Source organism: Cucumis sativus, chromosome 3 (assembly GCF_000004075.3).
Source record: "Cucumis sativus cultivar 9930 chromosome 3, Cucumber_9930_V3, whole genome shotgun sequence".
Taxonomy (NCBI): domain Eukaryota; kingdom Viridiplantae; phylum Streptophyta; class Magnoliopsida; order Cucurbitales; family Cucurbitaceae; genus Cucumis; species Cucumis sativus.
Genome location: NC_026657.2, coordinates 6,485,374 through 6,507,261, shown reverse-complemented (window position 1 = coordinate 6,507,261; position 21,888 = coordinate 6,485,374). Strand labels below are relative to the sequence as shown.

Below are 21,888 nucleotides of genomic sequence, written 5' to 3'. Positions count from 1 at the left end.
AGTCAAAAGTACATTGGGCCATATTGTACAGCCCAGCTTCTCAAAATTTGACGAAAAGTAGATGGGCTTTGAGCCCAATGCTCTGTATCCTCTCCCTCTAAGTATTCTCTACGTGTGCGTCTAGACATTTTCAATTTACTTTCTTACATTTTTTTAAAAAAATTCAATTTCTCACCGTCTATCATTAACTTCTATGTTTAGTGAATTGACGAAAATACGGTGAGAAAGAAATTCCATCTAAGAGAGAACTTCAAAATTTAATTCACAGTGTACTCCAATTTTATCACCAACCAATTCTAATATTCACAACGGTGACAGTTGAGTTGAGAGATTTAAAGAAAAAAGTTTTGTTTTTAGTAATTGACTAAATCAACTTTTTTTAACATGTGAGGCTATGTTGAAAGAAATACTTAAGTACTAACGATTAAAAGATACATGTAATATTATTTTAATTTCAGTATCCAAGTGCATGTTATTTTCATTAAGGATTGAAAAACTTTACAGGAACACATTTTAGAGAGAGAGGCAAAAGTGAGCATCGGGATATTGTTTCTATAAACTACAATCTTCTGTTTCTAAAATTTAATTGCAATATTGATAATAATATTATAAAAAAAGAGCAATGGAGATATTTATTTGATTAATTGATGGTGAGTTTAGTTTATATAGTTTAATAGGAAAAAATTGTTAAAGAAAGTGTGAATTGTTTTAAATTAGAAAGAAAAAATAAAAATGATTTATGCACCATGGAGCCAGGAAACCCTTTAAATGTGATAGACTATATATATCAATATTTGCATAAGTTTTATGAGTGATGAAATGTATGATAAACAAAATTGACTATATTTATAATATTTTAAAAATATTGTTATAGAATTAATTATTTTAAATTTAATTGTTATATTTAAAGAAAAGAAAAGGAAAAGATGTGAGGTTGAAGTGGGACCAAGGCAAGGTAGACAGGTAAGCAAACTGGTCTGACACTACGCTCTCCCGTGTGTCAGAAGCACGTGATTAGCAATACATGATGCTTTGTTTCTTTCAACTGTCAAAGTAAGATTTGGAGAAACAAACCTTTTATCCACTTGAATTTAATATTATAGTATTTTAATATTTATATTTATACCTAAAAAAGAGGATTGTTTTTTGGAAAAGCCAAACCCCTGTGGGTTTCTTTTTCCCAAACAAATCAACAAATGCCTCTCTCTCTCTCGCTCTCTCCACTTCTCACGTCTTGGTTTCAATGCTATACCCCCTTTGGCCTTCTTCTTTCCATTATTAAAATGTTTCATTCCATGCTTCTATCCCCACTCACAAACCCTCTTTCTCCATTTCTTTTATTTATTTCTTTTATTGTTTCTAAACTCCTCCTATCTATTCTTAATCTCCTCCCATTTTAAAAATCAAAGAAGAAAAGAAAAAAGATTCTTATTCTTCAATATCCATCCGTGGCTCCGGCTTCAGCTTTACTGGATGGATGTATTTACAGCTGCATTGCATAATTCACGTTAGCCCTTTTTCTCTTCTTCTTTTTATTTTGCATTGCATAATTCATAGTTTTCAAAGACGTGGGGCACCGCAGTACCCTATTCTAACTTCACCACACTGTTGCTCTTGCTTTGGGGGGTCTATCTGTCAATGAGTTGCTAATGAATGATCTCTCTCTTCCCAGCCACTCTAGTCTACTTGTAAATGCAGCGCTCTGTTTTTCATGGGCAAGAAGGGAGGATCCTCGTGGTTGACGGCCGTCAAAAGGGCTTTTAGATCTCCTTCAAAAGATGAAGATCACAAGGTTTGTTTTCCTTTTTCCTTATCATTTTTATGCTCTATTATTTTCCCACTTTTATGGGTTTATCTCATGATCACACCTTCCTTGTTTTCTCCGCAGAAAACAGAGAAGCGAAGATGGGGTTTTAGGCGATCTACGAATCTGCACGACCAGGTCACCCACCAAACGCCCTCCAACCCATCCTCCGACGCGGCCCTTGCTGCGGCGGTGGCCACTGCCGAAGCTGCAATGGTCACCGCCCAAGCGGCTGTACAGGTTGCTCGCCTCACCACCAGCACCAGGCCTTCCAACAACGCCAGAGACCACTACGCTGCAATTCTCATTCAGACTGCTTTTAGAGGATACCTGGTATGTTTGTGCTACTAAAAAATCATACTTTCTTTCTCTTGGGTTTACGTTGATTTGGGTCTGATTTACTGATGAAGGCAAGGAGGGCTCTGCGTGCCCTCAAGGGGCTTGTGAAGTTACAGGCTCTGGTGAGAGGTCACAACGTCAGGAAACAGGCTAAGATGACCCTCCGATGCATGCAAGCGCTGGTTCGAGTGCAGGCCCGTGTGCTCGATCAGCGGATGCGACTCTCTCACGAGGAGTCTGGTAATTCCACACTCAGCGACCCTAGTACCGCCCTTGGATCCCGTTACCTTCAATACTTGTCTGACAGGAAGGAGTTTGCAATGAAGCGTGATAGAAATCTCTCCCAACAGGTTCGTTTCTTTTTCCATCTCTTCCTCCTCTGTTTTCGTGTTCTGTTTCTGATTCGAAATTTCAGATATGGCGGAGAGGTCGAAGTCCGTCCATGGGCAGTGGAGATGATCTGGAAGAAAGACCCAAGTGGTTAGATCAATGGAATTCAAGGAAGGCATGGGAAAGCAGGGGAAGAGCTTCAACAGATCAAAGAGATCCAATCAAAACAGTGGAAATCGATACCTTCCAGCCTTACACTCGAACATCCTCCAACTTCCGAAGAATGGCCCAAAATCTACAAAGAACAAACCCGCATTCAGGCAGTTCCCCACTTAACCGGATGCAACAAAACGTATACTCTTTCCACCACTCACCGGCCACACCCTCCCCGTCTAAAACCAGGCCTATGCTACAAGTCCGGTCGGCAAGCCCGCGTTTTGTAAGAGAAGACAAAAGCGACAATACATCCCAAACACCGAGCTTAAGGTCAAACTATTACTACAGTGGGAATTTGGTCCAACAAGGGAGGAGTGGGGCGAGTAGCAGTTATGGTGGTGATGGCAATTGTTTGCCCAATTACATGGCGGCCACGGAGTCTGCAAAGGCACGATTGCGATCGCAGAGCGCACCAAGGCAAAGGGCATCAACGCCGGAGAGGGAGAGGGAGAGGGAGAAGGGAGGAGTTGGGTGTGCGAAGAAACGGCTGTCATTCCCAGTTGCGGATCCCATTGGGCATGGAGTTTTGAGGAGTCCAAGTTTCAAGAGCGTGAGTGGGACGTACTTGGGGATGGAGCAGCAATCCAACTATTCTTCCTGCTGTACTGAGAGCCTAGGCGGAGAGATTTCCCCATCATCAACCTCGGATCTAAGAAGGTGGCTAAGGTGATAAGATGAAAAAACTTTGAATGCATTTTAGGATGATTAAAATCAATGTCCTACTGAAACATATTTCTTATAATTCTCCTAACCCCCAAAACAGAGTTTCCCAGGAATAGGATGTAACATTATTTAACCAAGAGTCTCAAGACTTCGTTGTTGTCTCAAATTGGCCAAATTGGTCCATATATAATATGCTTTGTTTGACCTAAACAGATCGAGGGATTTTGAAATTGTTTAGTATTTTTCAGTGTCAATACTGATTCTTGTATTTGGTCTAACAGAAACGTGTTGTGTTTTGTGTTTAATTGTTACAATAATCATACAACTAATTGATAGTTTGATATGATCATTCTTCCATACTGTTTCTTGTGTGCTTCTCTTTGGCTGTGCTCTTTTTTCCTTCTTTCTTCGTTTATTATTATTATTCAAGACTATTTCTAAGCATCTTTGTTTTTTAGTGTGTTTTAGAATTGATAATCAATTTTTACCATCTAATCAAACACATAAAATACTTTTAATTTGCTAAATACTCTATTTACCTTGAAGTTTCATGGTAACTTGAAAGGGCCATTTTGCATGAGATTTTAGATTGTTGTTTGGATATCTTATGATGCCATTTACTAGTTTTTAGAAAGAAAAAAAAAATCTAAAAGCCTTTGTAAGCATGAGTTTTTAAGATTCTCACCAATACATTCATTTCATCTTAACTAATTAATTGCAATTAACTATATTTAATGATTTTCAATCACATATAGCGTAACCTCTATTTAAATTGCCTAATGTATAGCTTAATTTATTGTCAATTGAAATATATAGACTCTTGACTCTCTTTCCTTTTTCAACTATCACAAATTGATATCACTTCTGTTAAACAAAATTCTATATAATATTCCACTGGGAAAAAGAAAAGGTTATCAACCATGTATCTTCTTTTAAATCAAGTTCAAGTACTTACAAATTCATATTCATATTCAATCTCATATATTTATATATTTTATAACAATTTCAAAACAATATAAATTAACTTCTAGAGAAAAAAAAAACATATACATCCAACTAATATAAGTTAAATTCATGACAATACGATATTAAGTTATTAAAGATACTAAAATATTATATAATGTTAAAAAGATTTACAAATATAACAAGTCGTCGATCAAAATCTTGCTATATTTGAAAAAAATTGGTTGCTTTATTTTAAACAAATCATTTTCTTCCAAACAAAACAACTAGAATTACGCTCATTAAACTCGAAGTGTGTTGTCCATATAGGGGATCTTCAATGGAGAAGATCCATTGATGTAAGACAAAGAGAGGGGTTATTGTTTAAGTATATATTGAATAGACAAACTTTTAATTATTTATAGTAGAGAATTTAATACATAATAAACAATAAAATTAAGAAAAAAAATTGAGTGCATTGTGATGCATCCATCTAGTCTTGTTTTCTTCTCTTTCCCTTATACAAAAATAAAACTAGAAGTTATTTTTTAAAAACTAAGTTTTAATCTTATTTTTGTGTGAAGGAAAGATGAAAAACAAGTAGTCAAGAAAAAACCATATTTTGTTTCTTAGGTCATTCCTTCCTCCATTTTGATTTGATTTAGGTATATGCTGACAATTTTTTTATATCCATTGAATTGTTCTTTATTACATTGAATTGTTCTTTATTTTTTCTTTGTTTTTAAAAAAAGATGTAAATGAGCTAGGTGAAGGCCATCTTCACATTAAAAGTTTTGGTGGAGTAAAGTAAATGATGATAATGGATTACAACTTCGACACGAAACAACTCATATATATATATATTAATTGCATAGCTAGTTAGGCTACATCTACATCTATTTTTCTAACCCAATCACATGCTCTAATTATACGATCCCACGAAACACAAGCACCAATAACAAAATATAGCAAAAATAGAAAAGAAAAACTCAGTGCTAAAATATGATAACTAGAAAGGAATAAAAAAGAGACTCATAATACATCAGTAAAAAATAATATTATATAAAAGAAAGCATTTTATATCAAATTAAAAATTGATTAGAAGAACATCTTATCAGTCATCACATCGATTTTTTTTCCTAATTTTGTCCATCAAATTAAATAGCCATTTCTATAAACTAAATCTGACATATTTTAAACGTAGTTGCATTAGAGATGAATTCCATTTTCAAATGTTTATAATAGAGATTATATTTAAAAATAAGGTGTGTGAATCAGAAAAAATGTTGTATATACGTAGGCGTGGGAAAGTTGAGATATAGGATAGATTTGGGCATTATTTTGAAATGAGGACGCACTACTGTGTCCTCTTACAACACTTTAGCTGACTCTACTGGGAAGTTAGGTATTCATTCATTTGTTATTTTGAGTAGAAGCAACGAACCAAAATGCAATCATATTCCCATCTTCCTTTAATATCAAATATTATATTAAAAAACTAACAGAAAACACAATCATCTTGATTTAAATTTTGTATAGGCTGGTTTGGGCAAGAGAGAAGTTTGGGGGATATTAATGGATCCCAGAAACTTTAGTAAATAAACTACTTTTCGTTGGTAAGAGAAGGGGGTGTCCTGAAGCTTAGAAAACTTAAGTCCTACACTATGCGTCGGTGGTCGTGGCGGTCTTATTGCGTTGTCTCCTGCCCGAGCTCGGTGGTTTTCATGTTTCTTGTTCTTGTTTCTGAATGCAGTCCACCGGGGGATCCCATCAAATGCGTATCCGTATCCCCAAATAAATACGCCAATTGTACCATCACAAATTTCTACGGTTCGTTTCCGGACCGAAGCATCTGCCGTGTGGCGGAGGTGATATACCCAACCACAGAGGCGGAGGTGATGTTGGCAGTGGCAGCGGCGACGAGAGGCTTGAGGAAAATGAAGGTGGGGACTCGGTTCTCTCACAGCATTCCGAAGCTGGCATGTCCGGAGGGGGAGGAGGGGGTGGTTATAAGCACAAAGTACTTGAACAGGACTGTAAAAGTGGACGTTGAGGGAATGAGCATAAGCGTGGAAGGGGGAGCCACGCTGAGGCAGATCATAGAGGATGCTGCGACGGCTGGGCTGGCTCTGCCTAGTACTCCTTACTGGTGGGGGCTCACCATCGGAGGACTCCTAAGCACCGGGGCACATGGGAGCTCACTATGGGGCAAAGGCAGCGCAGTCCACGACTACGTTGTGGCCGTTCAAATGGTCAGTCCTGGTGGTCCTGAAGATGGGTACGCCAAACAACGGACCATTCTACCTGATGACCAAAACCATCTCAACGCTGCCAAAGTTTCTTTGGGAGTTCTTGGAGTTATTACACAGGTCAGCATGCATCTGCATTTTATATTACTAGTTAAAATCTTGCCATGTTACTTGCTGTGAGGGCGTATAAAATAAGTATATAAATTTAAAAAGAGTAATTGCTGGGGTTTTTTTTCTTCTTCTTTTATGCATTGTTGAAATAATGATGTTGAGTAAAGGAATATGTGGGACGATACAGAGTTGTTAAACTTGTTTTGTTTTGATGAGAAATTAAAATACATAGTAATTAAAGGAATATCAAATAGACACTATTATAAAATTAAGCTATAATGTCAGCATAGATGTTAGATGAGAATTGTCATGTGTGAATGTATTATTACAACGATGGTCATCCTCCATATCAATTTTCAATAGACATTATCGTTAAAAATATCTATTTTTATAAAATAAAATAATCATCATCTTTATTTTATTAAAAATAAAGTATTGACTATATAAGTAGCTAAATAATATAAACGAGTATCCATTCGTGCACAAAGTATATTCAACTTACATACATAAATGAAAATAAAGAGAAGCAAAGTGATTAATATGGCATATCGTTATACATTCAACTTAGAAAGATAAATAAAAATAAATATAGGAAGACAAAAAAAGGAATTAATATGGCACATTGGTATGATTGAAATGAGGAAATACGTGTGTAGGTAACTCTGAAATTACAACCTATGTTCAAGCGATCCATCACATATTTGAAAAGGGATGACAAGGATTTGGGGGATGAAGTAATTAGGTTTGGGAAAAGCTATGAATTTGGAGATATGAGTTGGTATCCAAGCCAACGAAAAGTTGTGTATCGGATAGACACCCGCGTTCCGTCCAATACCTCCGGTAATGGCCTCTATGACTTTATCCCATTTCGCCCCACGCTTTCAGTAGAATTGGCACTTCTTCGGGCCTCAGGTTAATATTATTTACACTTCAATTATTAATTGAGTCAAATTTTTTTTGGTTCGCCGGCCAATTAATTAATCACCTCTGAAAATATTATAACATGGACTAATAATTAATTCATTCATTATATTAGAGGAGGAGCAAGAATCAAGGCGTGATGCAGCTGCCAAGTGTTTAAGTGGAAACCTAATCACGTCCACTCTTTCACTGTTGGCTTACGGATTAACCAACAATGGTAACGATCATCATCCTTAAATTTAATTTTGTGGTTTTAGTTAGTTATATTAAACAAAATGTATAATATATATATGTCTTATATAAATATTGTAGGCATCACATTTCTGAAATATCCAGTGATCGGGTATAACAATCGACTTCAGTCCTCTGGAAGTTGCCTAGACAGCCTCAATGATTTTAGAATAACGGCATGCCCTTGGGATCCTTCGATCAAAGGAGAGTTCTTCTATGAAACATCCGTTAGCATTGAGTTGACAGTGGTCAAAAGTTTCATCGAAGATGTCCAGAAACTTGCTGAGTTGGAACCAATGGCATTCTGTGGTCTTGAGCTCTACAATGGCATCCTCATGCGATATGTTACAGCCTCCACCGCCTACTTAGGGAAGCAACAAGATAGCGTTGAGTTTGACTTAACATATTACAGAAGCAAAGACCCAATGAGTCCAAGGCTTTTCGAGGACGTGATAGAAGAGGTGGAGCAAATGGCAGTGTTCAAATATGGAGGCATTCCCCATTGGGGAAAGAACAGGAACGTGGCATTTCATCAAGTATTTCACAAATACAGAAATATAGAAAAGTTTTTGAAGATTATGAAGGAATATGATCCCCATAGGTTGTTTTCAAATGAGTGGACAGATCAAATCCTTGGAGTAGAAGGAACGGTGAATATATACAAAGATGGTTGTGCGTTGGAAGGACTTTGCATATGCTCAAAACATACTCATTGTGCCCCAAGTAAGGGCTACTTTTGTAGGGCTGGCAAAATTTACAAGGATGCTAGGGTTTGTTCTTATTTACAATCACCCAATCATACTTAATTAATTAACTACCTAACTTTGTGATATTTATATATATTTTTATATATATATACACACTCATACATGGCAATGAGTCATGATGAAAAAAGATACCCAGTGCATGTTTGTTTAGGTAAAGTGTAGCCTAGCTAGACTACATATGTATCAAATTGATATGTAATTAGTAGTAATATAATAATAAATTTAAATATATATTTATTTGCCATGCATAGACAATATTTAAACCTAATCCAGCTTTGTCTATCTCATTCAAATGGTCCAATCATTAAAATTTTAATGTCAAATAAATTTTATTTCTTTTAAAAATAAAAATTTAGGAGGCCATGAAAGAAAAGAGAAAGTGAGCCACAACATACATTCTCAATAACGAAAATATTAAAAAATAATTATGGTTTATTTCAAGATGCACACACGTATATACGAAATTAAACAAATTACAAAATCCTAAAATCTAAAAGCATGCAAAATGTTCTTCCAAATTAGATTTATAAAATCAAATTTTTGATCAAAACACAATTGTATAATTTATCTACATTATATTCCCTACATCTCTAAACATATTGTTTCGGTTAGATTTACAACATTTGTATATAAAAAAGAAAAGTAAAATAAGATCAAAGATGACTAAACTAAGTGTTTAATAAAATGTATATAAACTATCTATAAACAATTAGGAAATCAATGCAATTGTCCCGTAAAGAATTTGTGAAAAGACCCAGAAGAATTAAAAAACGATGAAGTTGTAATAAGAGGACAAAAGTAAGAAAATCTCTTAGATATTCCTCATGACTCACTCTTGTCTAAGGCTTTATGATAAAGTTTTGGATGCTATGCTAGCTAGAGTACTACAAGATTTCACTTAGACCTTGATCCAATTCTTTTATCTTATTTGCTAGAGCAACATATTCCTCCACTTGTTATATGAAGTGTGATTTAAAAAAAAAATCATGTCTTAATGATTTTAAAGCTCTCAAATAATAATATATTAGGTTTAAAAAATGAAACCTTATGAAAATTTAAAAGCAAAATTAACCAATTCATGGGCCACTTTATTACACTTTCTATTAATAAAATCAAAGCCCACAACCTTTGAGGAGCCCAACAAATGGAAGACTTCAGCATGGATAACTCCATTTGTTGGTTGGTGAATGGAAAACAAATTGATTAATCTATGGATGGATTGGTAAATGTCAAAGGTGATTGGTGAATGGAGGGGAAAGACTTGGCTAAAAGCCGACTAGAATAGAGAATAATAATAGGAATTCCTTAGTAGAATTAGAAGAATATAGTTTTATAATTTATTTATTTTTTAGAACTTTCCAAACTTTGTATGTTGTGGAAATGGGTTGGTTGAATTGGATGTGTATACCCACTACTTTAACTGTATACATGCACAGTAATCAATCTCAACTAATACACAGAATAGAAGGATGATATTGATGACCATATGTGTATTGGTTGGGTACATTTGATAAAATATTGTTTAAAAAATAGAGTAGTTGTGAATTGATGGTTTGTTGAGTTCAAATATAGCTTCATTTTAAACATTTTAAAGCCTAATCATTCAACAAAGTTTGGTTACACAATATTGACATTATAATACATGTATCCATTTTATACAACTTCAAATTGAAGTCTAATATATATCTATATATCTAATCTCTCAAAACCAAATTCCTCATGGTCAACCATAGGGTAGGCGCTTTAAAGATGCTTTTGCTTAATATTATGTAAGCTAATCAACTAACCCTTTCACCTTTTTTTTTCGCTGAAATTTGAAAAGGCAGGAAAAAGGTGTGTGGAATTATGTTCCACCTAATCCTTTTACATATATATGTATATTATCCATGTGTTAGGTGAGAGGCATGAGGAAAGAAAAGAGGTTGAACAAAGAATAATAAGAAGGCAGCTTCTAGAGCAGTATGTACCAATTCCAAAAGCAAATATTAATTTTGAAAGAAAAGGAAAGTTTGACCCGGTGGCTAATGTGATGTCCGATGCTGGGCGTGCACTGACCAATTAGGGTCGGCTCTAATTTGTAATCCCATAATTATATGTGCCTTTATTTTTAAATATAAAGCGCCACCATGCCGGGCTATAGGAATTAGAAGATAAGGATAATGGGAGAGGTTAGGTTATCAATGTGATCCTGATGAAGTGATCTGATGGCAATGACAATGTATGGCATTAGGTAGATTATGAAGAAAAGTCCAAGTTAGAACACATATATGCCACCTCAAAATTCAAATGATGATATCCCCTTATGTTATTCTTATAATATAAATTATTTTTACAAACTAGAAAGGGGATACAGACTTTATTGACGAAGCGAGCTGGAAGTGGAATGTGGAGAATGAAAACAATATTTTTAAAATGAAGGGGGTCCGGTAATAAGATACCTAAGTGGGTGGACCTCACCCTGGACGCTTCCTCCCTTTTTCATAACTAAACACAAACATTCTATATAACCAACCAGCCCACTTTAATTACTCAAACAATTGCTTTCATATCTTTTCTATCCTTCTCTCAGGTAACAACTCAGCTGAATCCCTTTCCAAAAATACAAAACAGAAAGTTTAGAATTTTCTTTCATCTATCGAAGATTGTATTCTGAATTCATTTTAGAATAGAGGATTAAAAACTTATTTATGTGTTGCAGTTAAGATCAAGAATTGTAGTTTTGCAGAAATGGCAATGAAAGCGGCTGCTGTATTTGTTGTTTTGATAGCGGTTCGGGCAGTTTATGGAGCAGATATCATCGTTGGGGGGAACTCAGGGTGGAGTCAGGGGGTTGATTACGACACCTGGGCTGCAGGACAGAAGTTTAATGTTGGCGACGCACTAGGTACAATTTTTTAATTACCTTTCTTTTACAATACCAAGTTTTTAACTTTAATTACAATATGAAAAATAAAAGAAGTATATATTCGTTCTAAGTGTTTTTTTTTTCTTTTTCTTACTACAAATTAAAAATGGAATGCAGTGTTTAATTATGGTGGCAGTCACTCAGTGGACGAGGTGAAAGAAGCGGACTACACGGCATGCTCCTCCAGCTCGGTTATCAAATCCCACACAGGCGGAACCACGTCCATTCCTCTGTCAGCGGTAGGGCCAAGGTACTTCATTTGTTCCACTATCGGCCACTGTGCCTCCGGCATGAAGCTTCAAGTCAATGTTCTTGCTGCCAATTCCACCCAAAACCCAACCCCAACCCCAACCGCAAACCCACCACCCACCGGCACTCAACCGCCTCCATCTCCAAGCGCAGCCGCCCCCTCTGCTTTCTTCACTCTCAACCACTTCATCTTTGGAGCTTCAGTTGCCACCCTGTTTGCGTTATGAGAGCGTGAACCAGCCTGGAAAGATGCAGTGCTTTCTATCTATTTTCTATTTATTGATTGAATAATTTGCTTTTCCTCTTTTGTATTTCCTTGGCTTCCTCTCTTGCTTTTTTATCCAGCCGCCCATATGTGTAATGGGATCCATTTGTGAGTTCTCTATTATTGAAATTGAATTATTAAAACCCCCTTTTCTTTCTGCTATCCTTCTTGTTAATCATCTCATATATACAGAGACTGGACGAATCGAATGATTTCCACCGTTTCACACAACTCATCTTTTCCCTCCTTTAGATCACGCACAACACAAACTCCTTCACCAATAACATTCAATTTCTTCTCCAAATTAGCAACTGAAATATCTTAGATTATTTCAAATTTATACAGAAAAATGTATGGTAATTAATCATATATACAGAACATCTATCCAAAAGATGTGGTGGTCGAACAAGTTAAAACACTTTATGCTAACATATACTTTAAAAAATGTTCCATTTTTGTGAGTATAATTAAAGAATTGAGCGATAAAGAACGAGTTTCGAAACAACTAATCTAAAATGTCTTTTGCATTAAAAAGTCTAGAAGAAGTAAAATTAGATTTGGGTTAACCTGAAAATGGATAAAAAATATTTGATATAGTTGGGTGATAATTCACCTATATGCTCGTTGAGATATTCAAATTCTCGTTAGAATTGAAACAAGCAGATTACTTTTGAAAATATAATCTCATGAAAGGGAAAGCATGGAAATTAAACAATTGTGGAACTTAAACTTAATGCAATATTTTCAAATTTGTTTACTATAAACTTATTATTGGTGTGCTTTTACATGGCATTCTGAGCATTGATTTGATTAAGTTAGTGTGTGAATTATATTAGATTGTATTTAAGGTATGAACCATTTTATTACAGTAAACATGTAACAAACAGAAAATGCGATGATTATTAGAATACAACAAAACTTGAATAAAAAAGATTTGAAACAGTAATATTCTAAAGAAAAAGATAGGGGCTATACTGGTAATTAAAATTTATTTTTAGCTGTTTTATTTCCATGGTCAAACCAAAAAGTGTAGTATTTGATAATTTTTTTTAAAAAAACATAATTATATCGAGCACAAACTTTAAAAATAGTAATAAAATTTATAGCAACATTTTAAAAAAATATATAAATATTACAAAATCTATTCTATAGATTCTTGTGATAATATTTAGAATATGAATCAGTTAATTTCTATTATTAATAATTGTTATAATTCTCAAATGAAAAATGAAATTTGTGTTTAGAGAAGGGTAAATATAAGGGTAGTTGCAAATTTAGTAATTAAATTTAAATTAATTAAGTATATATCACAATTTTAAAAAAATTGTAAATATAGTAAAATTTGTCAAATTCTATCCGATAGACCATGTTGTAAATATTGGTTTATCAGCTATATATCATATGGAGTCTATCAGCAATACAAGTCTATAAGCGATTGTTTTTGTTATATCTTTAATTGCTAAAACACACCTCCATTACAATTTTCCAAAATATAACAATGAGCAGTACTAAGGTGGTAACGCTAGGAGCAAAGCCCAATAAAAAAGCCCAAGAAATAAGTGAACTGGTGGGCCAACAACAGCAGCAACTCAAGGGCCCATTCGGAACTGACTTCTTTAAATCGTTGGCTTCTCCCCCGATTTTCCAAAATTTGAGTCGCAGAGGTGGAGGGAGAGGAAGAAAGACGAAGCTTGAAGGCGGTAGCCATGGCGGCGGAGGATTTGGAGAACGGAGAGTTTTACTTGAGATATTATGTGGGGCACAAAGGGAAATTTGGACACGAGTTCTTGGAGTTCGAATTTCGACCCGATGGAAAGCTTCGCTATGCTAACAACTCCAACTACAAGAACGATACCATGATTCGCAAGGAAGTCTACCTCACCCCTGCTGTCCTTCGGGAATGCCGTCGAATCATCTCCGATAGCGAGGTCAGGATCTTAACTTCTCTGTCCCTTCCTTTATGTCTTTAGGGTTTCCTTTATATCGCCATTTTTAGGGTTTTCTTCAACTTCATGGTGCGAGGGACAGATGGTCACCTTTCATTATTTCAAATAACTGGGGCTATCAACATCAATCTTCTCCAAATTAGGTCATCGGAGTAAAACCCTTTCTTCCAGCATTTCCATTTATTAAACTAGTTACAAATAATTCTTCATCGTGGGAAACGGGTATTTCTTTCGGTTTGCAACAAAATTTGAAAGTAATAAGTAAAATTGAACATCATAGACATAAGATCAAAGTTCACCATTTTTTGATGTCCGGGGGACGAAATAGTTTTGACACTCTTCGACAGAGTTCAATTTAAGCTTCGTTATTAGTTGTAACTTAAAGAAAGACCAGTACGCATATCAATAAGACTTCAAAATTTATGGAACGTGTTGAATCGAAGATGATCCGAAGTAGTGTGAGACAATATCTTAACTTTTGAAAGATGAAATTGGATCCCTTTTGTTTGACCAAATGAGAACACAATTGACAGAGGGAGATCAATCAAAGAAGGTCATAAAAAAACTTATATCTTGTATGTGATTTTCACTTGAAGATATCTTGCGACTCCAACCAGCAATAATGAAGTGACTGGGAAACGCACCACGCCGTGCACTGTAGTTAAAAAGAGCCTCAAGCTCATCTCAAAATCATATTTCAAAAGAATTTTACCACACCGGGGTCATTGAATTTTTTGGGTCTCCATATGCTGTTATTGAATGATCTTTCTCATAGATCCGATATATCACCCTCTTTTCTTAAGCCATGCAAAAGAAGACGAGATTGTTTTACTATTTGGATTTCGAACTTCTACTATTTTCTTCCTTACAGTCTTAAGAAAATGGCACCTTTTCGATTATGGAGGAAGATGTTGCGTTTCAAGTTTTTTGAGATTTTGTTTTGAGATAATGCATGTGAAGTGTTCTCGGAGTTAGTCTGTTAATCAATTCTCTTGAAATGCTTCGTTTTTATATCATCTAATAGAGTCCCAAATAATGAGGTTACTGTTGCATCTGTTCAGATTATGAAGGAAGATGATAATAATTGGCCAGAACCAGATCGGGTTGGACGACAGGAGCTTGAGATTGTGATGGGAAATGAGCATATCTCCTTCACCACGTCTAAGATTGGATCTCTTGTCGATGTGCAGAGCAGCAAGGATCCTGAAGGATTGCGGATATTCTATTATCTTGTTCAGGTAAGGCTTAGTCTTCCATGTAGATTACTTTTAAGCCATATCTATTTCCAGATTCTACGCATGGGTCATATATGCTTTTCTTTGGCTGTAGGATCTGAAATGCTTTGTCTTCTCTCTCATTTCACTCCACTTCAAGATCAAGCCAATTTAAAGACCGGCCAAAATTCCTACTGTGCAATTTGAGGAATGTGCACTTCTCCAAACTGTGAAATCATTTTTAGGCTTTTTGGGGTATCTGAGAATTCTCGATCGTATAACAGTGTTTGATTTCTGAATGAATATTCAAAATTGGAGATTTGGAATCTTTATTGTTTTTGGAGTTCCATCTTCTGGATTTTATTTGCGTGCGGAAGATATGAAATTGTATTGATCTTCATGTTGCTGAGTTATCTGTTGTATTTTATTTTATTTCAACTGGCATTTGAAAAGAGCAAACTAATTAAAATCAATGAAAAAGAGTTCCTTGAGCAAAGATTAATCCTGAACCGTTGTATTAAAGTATTGAAGGTGGAAAGAGGGCTAATATTCGGTTGATAGTGGTAATTCTATTTTGTTGGCTTTTGTACACGATATTTATATATAAAATAGAAATGCGAATGGGAATTGATGGAAATAAGAGGATGGATTTAGATCGTATACTCTGTTATTTACATACACCTGAATTTTTAAAAAGTAAAATATTCAAAGGGGTATTGGGTCAGGCCATCTTCTCTTTAATTCAGATTTCCACCTTACTTCCTTGAGGTTTCCATCGGATCCATAGTCCCTCTCCATAACAAGGTTGATACCTTCGTCGGAGTACCAACCGACTCCGATACAGAGAATGCCATCATTTTTGACATCAACGTAAGCAGTGACACCACCTGGAAGCCACAGCATCGTAACATCCTGCATGTCCATCACTTCTTCCTCCCCAAAGTAAACTGGGTTTTCTGGCAACCTCCTTTTCTTTAAGGTTTCTGTACACAGATACACATAAGAACCTGCATTGCTCTCTTCACCAAAAATTGGAGTTCCGCTTACTTCAAACACCTTCCACGACCCACTCAGTTCTGATGGATCAGTTCGCTTCCGTTGAGAAAATGGCTTCAAATCGAACTCCACGTCACTGTTTACAAATCAAAGTATTCTCATCCCCTAATTATCCAATCCAAACATTTTTTTGGGAGAACTAATATTTACTCTCCCACTTGAAAAACAATTGAGTGAAATATTAACTGTTAAATCCAATGAATAATAGAAACAGAAAAACCAGGCCCTTTTGAAAAGAAAAAAAAAAAGGTACCTCATGTCAGACATATTTGAGGGACTGACCCACTGTTCTTCATACACAGCAACTCTTAGTATCTGTATGTCAGACCCGCCACCACTGAATTCAATGGTATGAACGATCCGGAGCCTTTTATGGCAGCCTTTTACTAAACACTAACATGGCCAGATATCAGCAAACTCCCCAACTATCATTGAAAATCACATGAATTCGTACTAAGTTTACCGCAAAGCTTAGTGAGTGTACCCTAGATGCAATCATCCACTATCAAAGATCCGGCCATTTGCAAAATAAATGTGGGTATTTGTTAAAGTGACACTGGCCAACAAGATAGAATCGTAGACAGAAGATACAAATGGAGAGCATAGTCAGTTCATCCAAGGAAGCATGCACTATAAAGTAGGGCAGCTTGGAATTCGAAGTAGAACCAACGAGGACAAACTACTCTCAAAGGAATCTGGGGTTCACGGGGCTAGTTACTAGGTATTCGGGCTTGAAGGAGTCTATGAAAATAGGAACTGCTCTCCCAGGAGCATCAGTAGTTGCTTTAGTTGTAGCTTCGTTGCTTAGTTTCGTTCCCAATAGCGAGGCATATTTCTTATTTACTGGTCGGATAAAATCCAAATACCAGGAAATTGACTTTTCAGAAAGGCCATTCAACCCCGAAAGGGGAAAGAACAAGAACAAGACTTCTTGTACCGTTCGCCCTTTACGGCCAGTAAACCCCTCACTGACTTGCTTAGCTTCGCTTGGACCCTTTCTAGTACTAGTAGCAGTAGTGGTCGTCGTTCTTTCTTTGCAAGAATAGGGTGTGAAATAGGCGGATGGCCTAAAAGAACTTGATGAAGGATTATGAGATACTGCCTTCCCTTGAGCGCATTCAGTTGGAGTGTACCAGTAGTTCACAGACCCCGTCTAAGTAGAAGTCCACCTCATATCAGGATCAGGATTAGACTGACCCTTTAAGACAATCCATCCTTCAAGCTAAGTTAGGGATCTTAGACAAGGCAGTGAGTGAGCTTTAGAAGATTGTTGGTTGTAAGGTCTGAGGTGTACTGGTATCTTCAAATGAATATGTTTGCTTCTATTGACTACTAAGTAGAGGGTGTGCATGGTTCTTTTTTTTTATATAGAGGCACCCTGTTGAGGTATCTATATGTTATGTTAAATAAGTTACGTTTGTATATATATGTACATATATATGTATTTCCAATCTCAGAGATCCTTGCTCTACTTTCTTGACATTGTTGACTTAAATAACTATTTTTTTCAGTACCACAAAATAGCACATGCAGTTCCAGCCTAGAGCTTGCAGGACGGCAAAAGAACCAAAATGGGGGAAGGGAGACAAGATAGAGAGGCCAAGGGAAAGAAAGGAGATAATCAAGGACATGAAGAGAGAAGAGAAATTTCGGATTGACCAAGATAACCTCAATTTTAGCATCATGAACGGGTGTACCAGTTCGTATAGAGAAAACATGAACTCCCTGCCCATGTGTAAATATTGCATAGTAGCCTCAAGTTCTAGTTCGTAAATAACAAGAAATAGTGCACCGCAGTTCATGATGCTACAGTTTTGCTTCCCCTAGATTCTAAAGAGTGGTAATTTCTGAAGATTCTTCTCCTAGACAGTTGCACTCTGCTTACTGGTATCTTAAACTTTGAAGGAAGTCTCCTATGATTTAGAGATTGAGGAATGGTCCAATAAAGAATTGTTATTATCATAAGGAAATCTAGAGTCTACAAGAAGGTAAAATTTATCCTTTGAATTTTTGTTCCGGAGATGCTTAATAATCAATATATACTGCACAAATGCTAAAAAGAATGTCAACAGTTTCTTTGTCTCAGTCGCTGGTGTTTTTGTGCAAAGATAGTGAGTGTGGTACATTCCTATTGTTCTTCTGTTAATATGCTTCCGCTAATAGATGCTTCAATCTTTAATGGGCTTCTCCTAATAACAGTTGAACCATCCTCCAACTCATCTCCAGAACATTCTTTTTTGGCGATGCTGGAATCCTTTTCTCAGGGGTGGCTCTCGTTTGAAGATTGTGGTTTGAAAGGAAAAAAAGGAATTTTCAACAGGTTGACTCACAGAACTCTATGGATAGAGTTCGATTGCATATTTGCACAAAGAATCTTTCTATAATCACCTTGGCTTTCTAGGAATATCTCACCTCCTTTTTGTACATCTTCTGTCGGGCAATATGTCATATTGCTTTCTATCAAAAAGAGAGAAAGAAAAGGGGAAAAAAAAAAGAACTCACCTTGAACTTGATAAAAAACAAAGAGACAAGGTCATCTTAAAACAAGTAGATATATGAAGTAGCAATAATGCAGTTTACAAACTTAACTTACCTGTTCGAACTTCAAAGTTGGATTTATGTAATAATTGGTATCATCAACATCTCCCACAGGAATGTTAACAGGACCACGAGAATAGGATCCATCCTGGAATTTTTTTTCCCAATGAGATCGTCATATGATGGCATTAGTTTGAACAGAAATAGAGACATAATAATGTTAACCAATACTTTTGTCATTCGGACAAAACATTGCGATTAAAATGGATAACGAAAATGCCCAAAAGCTACAAAAATGTTATTACTTCATGTACTTTCATTCATTAAGGTACAAATTGAATTAGTCAAAAGTGCATGTAAACTGACACGGACAATTTGTATCTATGGTTTATATGAAATTAATAAGTAAAATTGAACAACATAGACCAGAGACATTAATAGAAATGGTATTAAGAGTGTTACGAGGACAGAGTATATTAGTAATTAGTTTGGGAGGTGGTTATGTTATGATATTTAATGGTACTGGCATGTTATAAGGTTATTAAGAGTATATTAGTTTGGGAGATTGTTATGTTATGATATTTGGGCCTGAGTGAGATCTCAAGAGGGGAAGATCCAATTTCCTTGGCTACCTCGTAAGTTTTTGCCATTTACCTTTCAATGAAGTTGAGATTGTGTTTTGGTTCCGATTAGAAATGAGATCAATGTTCACCAGATGATACCCAACCGAGGAAATACTTCCGACACTCAAGAGAGATCGATAAAACATGCTGATAGTAGTATCCCAAGTTTTCTCTTGTGATACTTTCTCAACCAGTACAAGTGCAACAAAAGATGATAAAAGTGTAGAAGCTTAAATAACCATCAATGTCTTAATAAGCACAATTTGACAAACATAATCTATGGATCAATCAAGCAAAGGTAAGAAACCATACCTCAAAGAAGACAAGGCCGGGCTCATTTCCCATAACATCTTCTTCCAGCACGTCACTTTTATCAAAATTAAAAGACTCGAAACTTGGCAAACGGTAACTTTTCGGGCTTCTGCCTACCATTGTTTCAGAGGTTGAGGAAACATCTCCAGGGTTTAGGGGTGTTTCCCCGTAAGGATTTAAGGTCACCCAATTTACTCTTCTTTTAATATGATTGGTCTGCTCTCCAGATAAAAGCCGCTCGTTGTCAACGCAAGAAAGAGTATAGCAATCATATAGGTTTTCATTGTTGCTTCCAATTTCAATTGGCTCCATTTCTGCAGTGATAGGAGAAAATACGGCGCCCACCCCTTTCCATATTCCACTCACACTGCTAACAAATGTATTCCAATTTGGCTTAATTACAGGTTCCTGATAGTATTACAGAATCATGGCGCTATGAGGTAGGAGATTAAATTGAAACCGAATCAAGTGAACAAATAAGCAGCGAGGGTAGAGAGTACCTGAGTTTGAAGAACGGTTTCGACCTCCATTAGCATAGCACCAGAAACCAGAATTGTGCCACCTTTATTCCTCTTCCTTTTAATGACCCTTCTACCTTTGGGGTTCCTCCTGGTTGCTCTATCCCCCTGTTTTTGGGGCTTGGCGAGCTCGTTATCCAGGCTCCATACATTTTCTTTGTTACCCTTGAGTCTGGTAGTTCCATGTTTAGGTTTAGGACTTGAATTGCGGTTGTGGGGTTTGCTTTGGGACTGTATTGGAATGGAACGAAAATTGGAAATGAAGAGAGAAGAGGGAAAGAAGGATTTAGTGGGAATGGAAGTGAAGTGAAGTCCTACAAAGTGATGGAAGATGTGAAGTTTGGTAGGAGGGAAACGAAGAGAAGGCGATTGCATTGTTCGGTTCGTTCTGTTCTTTGAATTTGGGACGAGAAAGCAGTGACCGGTGCAACGGAGAAGAGGAGACTGGAAGCCTAAAGCTTGTTTGGGCTTTTCAGACATTCCTCCTCAATTCTAAAATGGGCTGGCCCAAGTTGTTTGGACTTTTCTCCATTCCATAGGGCTTCAGCTCAATTCTAAAACTACCTGGCCCAAATCGTTTAGGCCTTTCCCACATTCCATCCATCTTTCAGTTCAATTTTAAAATGGGCCCGGACACAGTTTGGACTTTTCCCCATTCTACAGGGCTTCAGCTCAATTCTATAACTAACTGGCCCAAATAGTTTAGGCTTTTCCTACATTTTATCCATCTTTTAGTTCAATTCTAAAATGGGCCGGGACACATAGTTTGGACTTTTCCCCATTCTATAGGGCTTTAGCTCAATTCTAAAATTAACTGGCCCAAATAGTTTAGGCTTTTCCGACATTCCATCCATCTTTCAGTTCAATTTTAAAATGGGCCGGGACACAGTTTGGACTTTTCCCCATTCTATCGGGCTTCAGCTCAATTCTAAAATTAACTGGCCCAAATAGTTTAGGCTTTTCCCACATTCCATCCATCTTTCAGTTCAATTCTAAAATGGGCCGGGACACATAGTTTGGACTTTTCCCTATTCTATAGGGCTTCAGCTCAATTCTCTAATTAACTGGCCCAAATAGTTTAGGCTTTTCCTACATTCCATCCATCTTTCAGTTCAATTCTAAAATGGGCCGGGACACATAGTTTGGACTTTTCCCCATTCCATAGGGCTTCAGCTCAATTCTAAAATAAACTGGCCCAAATAATTTAGGGTTTCCCCACGTTCCATCCATCTTCCAGTTCAATTCTAAAATGGGCCGCACCATTACTAGTAGATGGTCAATAAAGTGATTATGTGACAAATGTTTTGACGTCAATCATACATTACCCAATTGGATATTCCTATGGAAGAATTAAGGACATTACAACTCCCAACTCATTCCTCTATTCTTTTCTTAAAATTAATAAAGTCCAACTCAAGAGGACAAATAAAACTAGAAGTCACCGAAAATAACATCCATAACCCAACTTCTCCCAATATCTTTCAAATTTGGTAGACACAACCATTTTTTCTACAGAACTAGCACTGTAATAAGCTATAAAATAAGCTAACTCTATTATGAATTCAAGAGCAAAACGAAAAGAAGACTGACCCAACCACTTTGTCAAACACACGAAGCTCATCCACTGCTTTCTTCAGCTATATAAGATGTGAAGGAGTAGTTGTTAAGCATTCTTTTCCTTCTGAATAT

At 36.3% G+C, this 21,888-nt stretch overlaps 5 protein-coding genes across 7 annotated transcripts; 4 read left to right on the top strand and 1 right to left on the bottom strand.

Annotated features, from left to right (window-relative positions):
- The first annotated feature begins 1,166 nt into the window (after positions 1-1,166).
- On the top strand, positions 1,167-3,709 carry LOC101221270 (protein IQ-DOMAIN 1). 2 transcript variants are annotated; one of them, XM_004134233.3, is made up of 5 exons: positions 1,167-1,507; positions 1,673-1,792; positions 1,889-2,137; positions 2,215-2,493; positions 2,559-3,709. In XM_004134233.3, the coding sequence occupies exons 2-5, from the start codon at positions 1,712-1,714 to the stop codon at positions 3,357-3,359; spliced, it is 1,410 nt and encodes a 469-aa protein (XP_004134281.2). In that variant the 5' UTR covers positions 1,167-1,507; positions 1,673-1,711; the 3' UTR covers positions 3,360-3,709. The 2 variants fall into 2 exon arrangements, with proteins under 2 accessions (XP_004134281.2, XP_031739090.1); XM_031883230.1 differs by having other exon boundaries at positions 1,167-1,792.
- A 1,960-nt stretch (positions 3,710-5,669) lies between these two features.
- Positions 5,670-8,821, top strand: LOC101221035 (probable L-gulonolactone oxidase 6). Its single transcript, XM_004134232.3, has 4 exons — positions 5,670-6,663; positions 7,311-7,566; positions 7,691-7,792; positions 7,888-8,821. The coding sequence occupies exons 1-4, from the start codon at positions 5,959-5,961 to the stop codon at positions 8,610-8,612; spliced, it is 1,788 nt and encodes a 595-aa protein (XP_004134280.1). The 5' UTR covers positions 5,670-5,958; the 3' UTR covers positions 8,613-8,821.
- A 2,163-nt stretch (positions 8,822-10,984) lies between these two features.
- Positions 10,985-12,154, top strand: LOC101218428 (uclacyanin-2). Its single transcript, XM_004133717.3, has 3 exons — positions 10,985-11,142; positions 11,272-11,457; positions 11,596-12,154. The coding sequence occupies exons 2-3, from the start codon at positions 11,301-11,303 to the stop codon at positions 11,952-11,954; spliced, it is 516 nt and encodes a 171-aa protein (XP_004133765.1). The 5' UTR covers positions 10,985-11,142; positions 11,272-11,300; the 3' UTR covers positions 11,955-12,154.
- Positions 12,155-13,619: 1,465 nt separating this feature from the next.
- Positions 13,620-15,572, top strand: LOC101218026 (protein mago nashi homolog). The gene is made up of 3 exons (XM_004133716.3): positions 13,620-13,920; positions 15,000-15,176; positions 15,268-15,572. The coding sequence occupies exons 1-3, from the start codon at positions 13,699-13,701 to the stop codon at positions 15,325-15,327; spliced, it is 459 nt and encodes a 152-aa protein (XP_004133764.1). The 5' UTR covers positions 13,620-13,698; the 3' UTR covers positions 15,328-15,572.
- A 182-nt stretch (positions 15,573-15,754) lies between these two features.
- LOC101217788 lies at positions 15,755-20,699 on the bottom strand. 2 transcript variants are annotated; one of them, XM_004133714.3, is made up of 5 exons: positions 20,182-20,699; positions 19,682-20,089; positions 18,802-18,894; positions 16,462-16,601; positions 15,755-16,284 (listed from the first exon to the last, which is right to left on the bottom strand). In XM_004133714.3, the coding sequence occupies exons 1-5, from the start codon at positions 20,677-20,679 to the stop codon at positions 15,858-15,860; spliced, it is 1,566 nt and encodes a 521-aa protein (XP_004133762.2). In that variant the 5' UTR covers positions 20,680-20,699; the 3' UTR covers positions 15,755-15,857. The 2 variants fall into 2 exon arrangements, with proteins under 2 accessions (XP_004133762.2, XP_031737957.1); XM_031882097.1 differs by having other exon boundaries at positions 19,682-20,048; positions 20,182-20,323.
- Positions 20,700-21,888: the final 1,189 nt, after the last annotated feature.

Bases quoted from the DNA above. Each gene is read 5' to 3' on its own strand.
- LOC101221035 (XM_004134232.3), top strand. From the start codon at position 5,959: ATGCGTCGGTGGTCGTGGCGGTCTTATTGCGTTGTCTCCTGCCCGAGC. The intron at 7,567-7,690 runs GTTAATATTATT...TCATTATATTAG, and splicing joins GGCACTTCTTCGGGCCTCAG to AGGAGGAGCAAGAATCAAGG. The intron at 7,793-7,887 runs GTAACGATCATC...TAAATATTGTAG, and splicing joins TTACGGATTAACCAACAATG to GCATCACATTTCTGAAATAT.
- LOC101218026 (XM_004133716.3), top strand. From the start codon at position 13,699: ATGGCGGCGGAGGATTTGGAGAACGGAGAGTTTTACTTGAGATATTAT. The intron at 13,921-14,999 runs GTCAGGATCTTA...GCATCTGTTCAG, and splicing joins GAATCATCTCCGATAGCGAG to ATTATGAAGGAAGATGATAA. The intron at 15,177-15,267 runs GTAAGGCTTAGT...CTTTGGCTGTAG, and splicing joins TATTCTATTATCTTGTTCAG to GATCTGAAATGCTTTGTCTT.
- LOC101217788 (XM_004133714.3), bottom strand. From the start codon at position 20,679: ATGTCTGAAAAGCCCAAACAAGCTTTAGGCTTCCAGTCTCCTCTTCTC. The intron at 20,090-20,181 runs GTACTCTCTACC...TAATACTATCAG, and splicing joins AAACCGTTCTTCAAACTCAG to GAACCTGTAATTAAGCCAAA. The intron at 18,895-19,681 runs GTATGGTTTCTT...AAAAAATTCCAG, and splicing joins CCGGCCTTGTCTTCTTTGAG to GATGGATCCTATTCTCGTGG.
- LOC101221270 (XM_004134233.3), top strand. From the start codon at position 1,712: ATGGGCAAGAAGGGAGGATCCTCGTGGTTGACGGCCGTCAAAAGGGCT. The intron at 1,793-1,888 runs GTTTGTTTTCCT...TTTTCTCCGCAG, and splicing joins CAAAAGATGAAGATCACAAG to AAAACAGAGAAGCGAAGATG. The intron at 2,494-2,558 runs GTTCGTTTCTTT...TCGAAATTTCAG, and splicing joins ATAGAAATCTCTCCCAACAG to ATATGGCGGAGAGGTCGAAG.
- LOC101218428 (XM_004133717.3), top strand. From the start codon at position 11,301: ATGGCAATGAAAGCGGCTGCTGTATTTGTTGTTTTGATAGCGGTTCGG. The intron at 11,458-11,595 runs GTACAATTTTTT...AATGGAATGCAG, and splicing joins TAATGTTGGCGACGCACTAG to TGTTTAATTATGGTGGCAGT.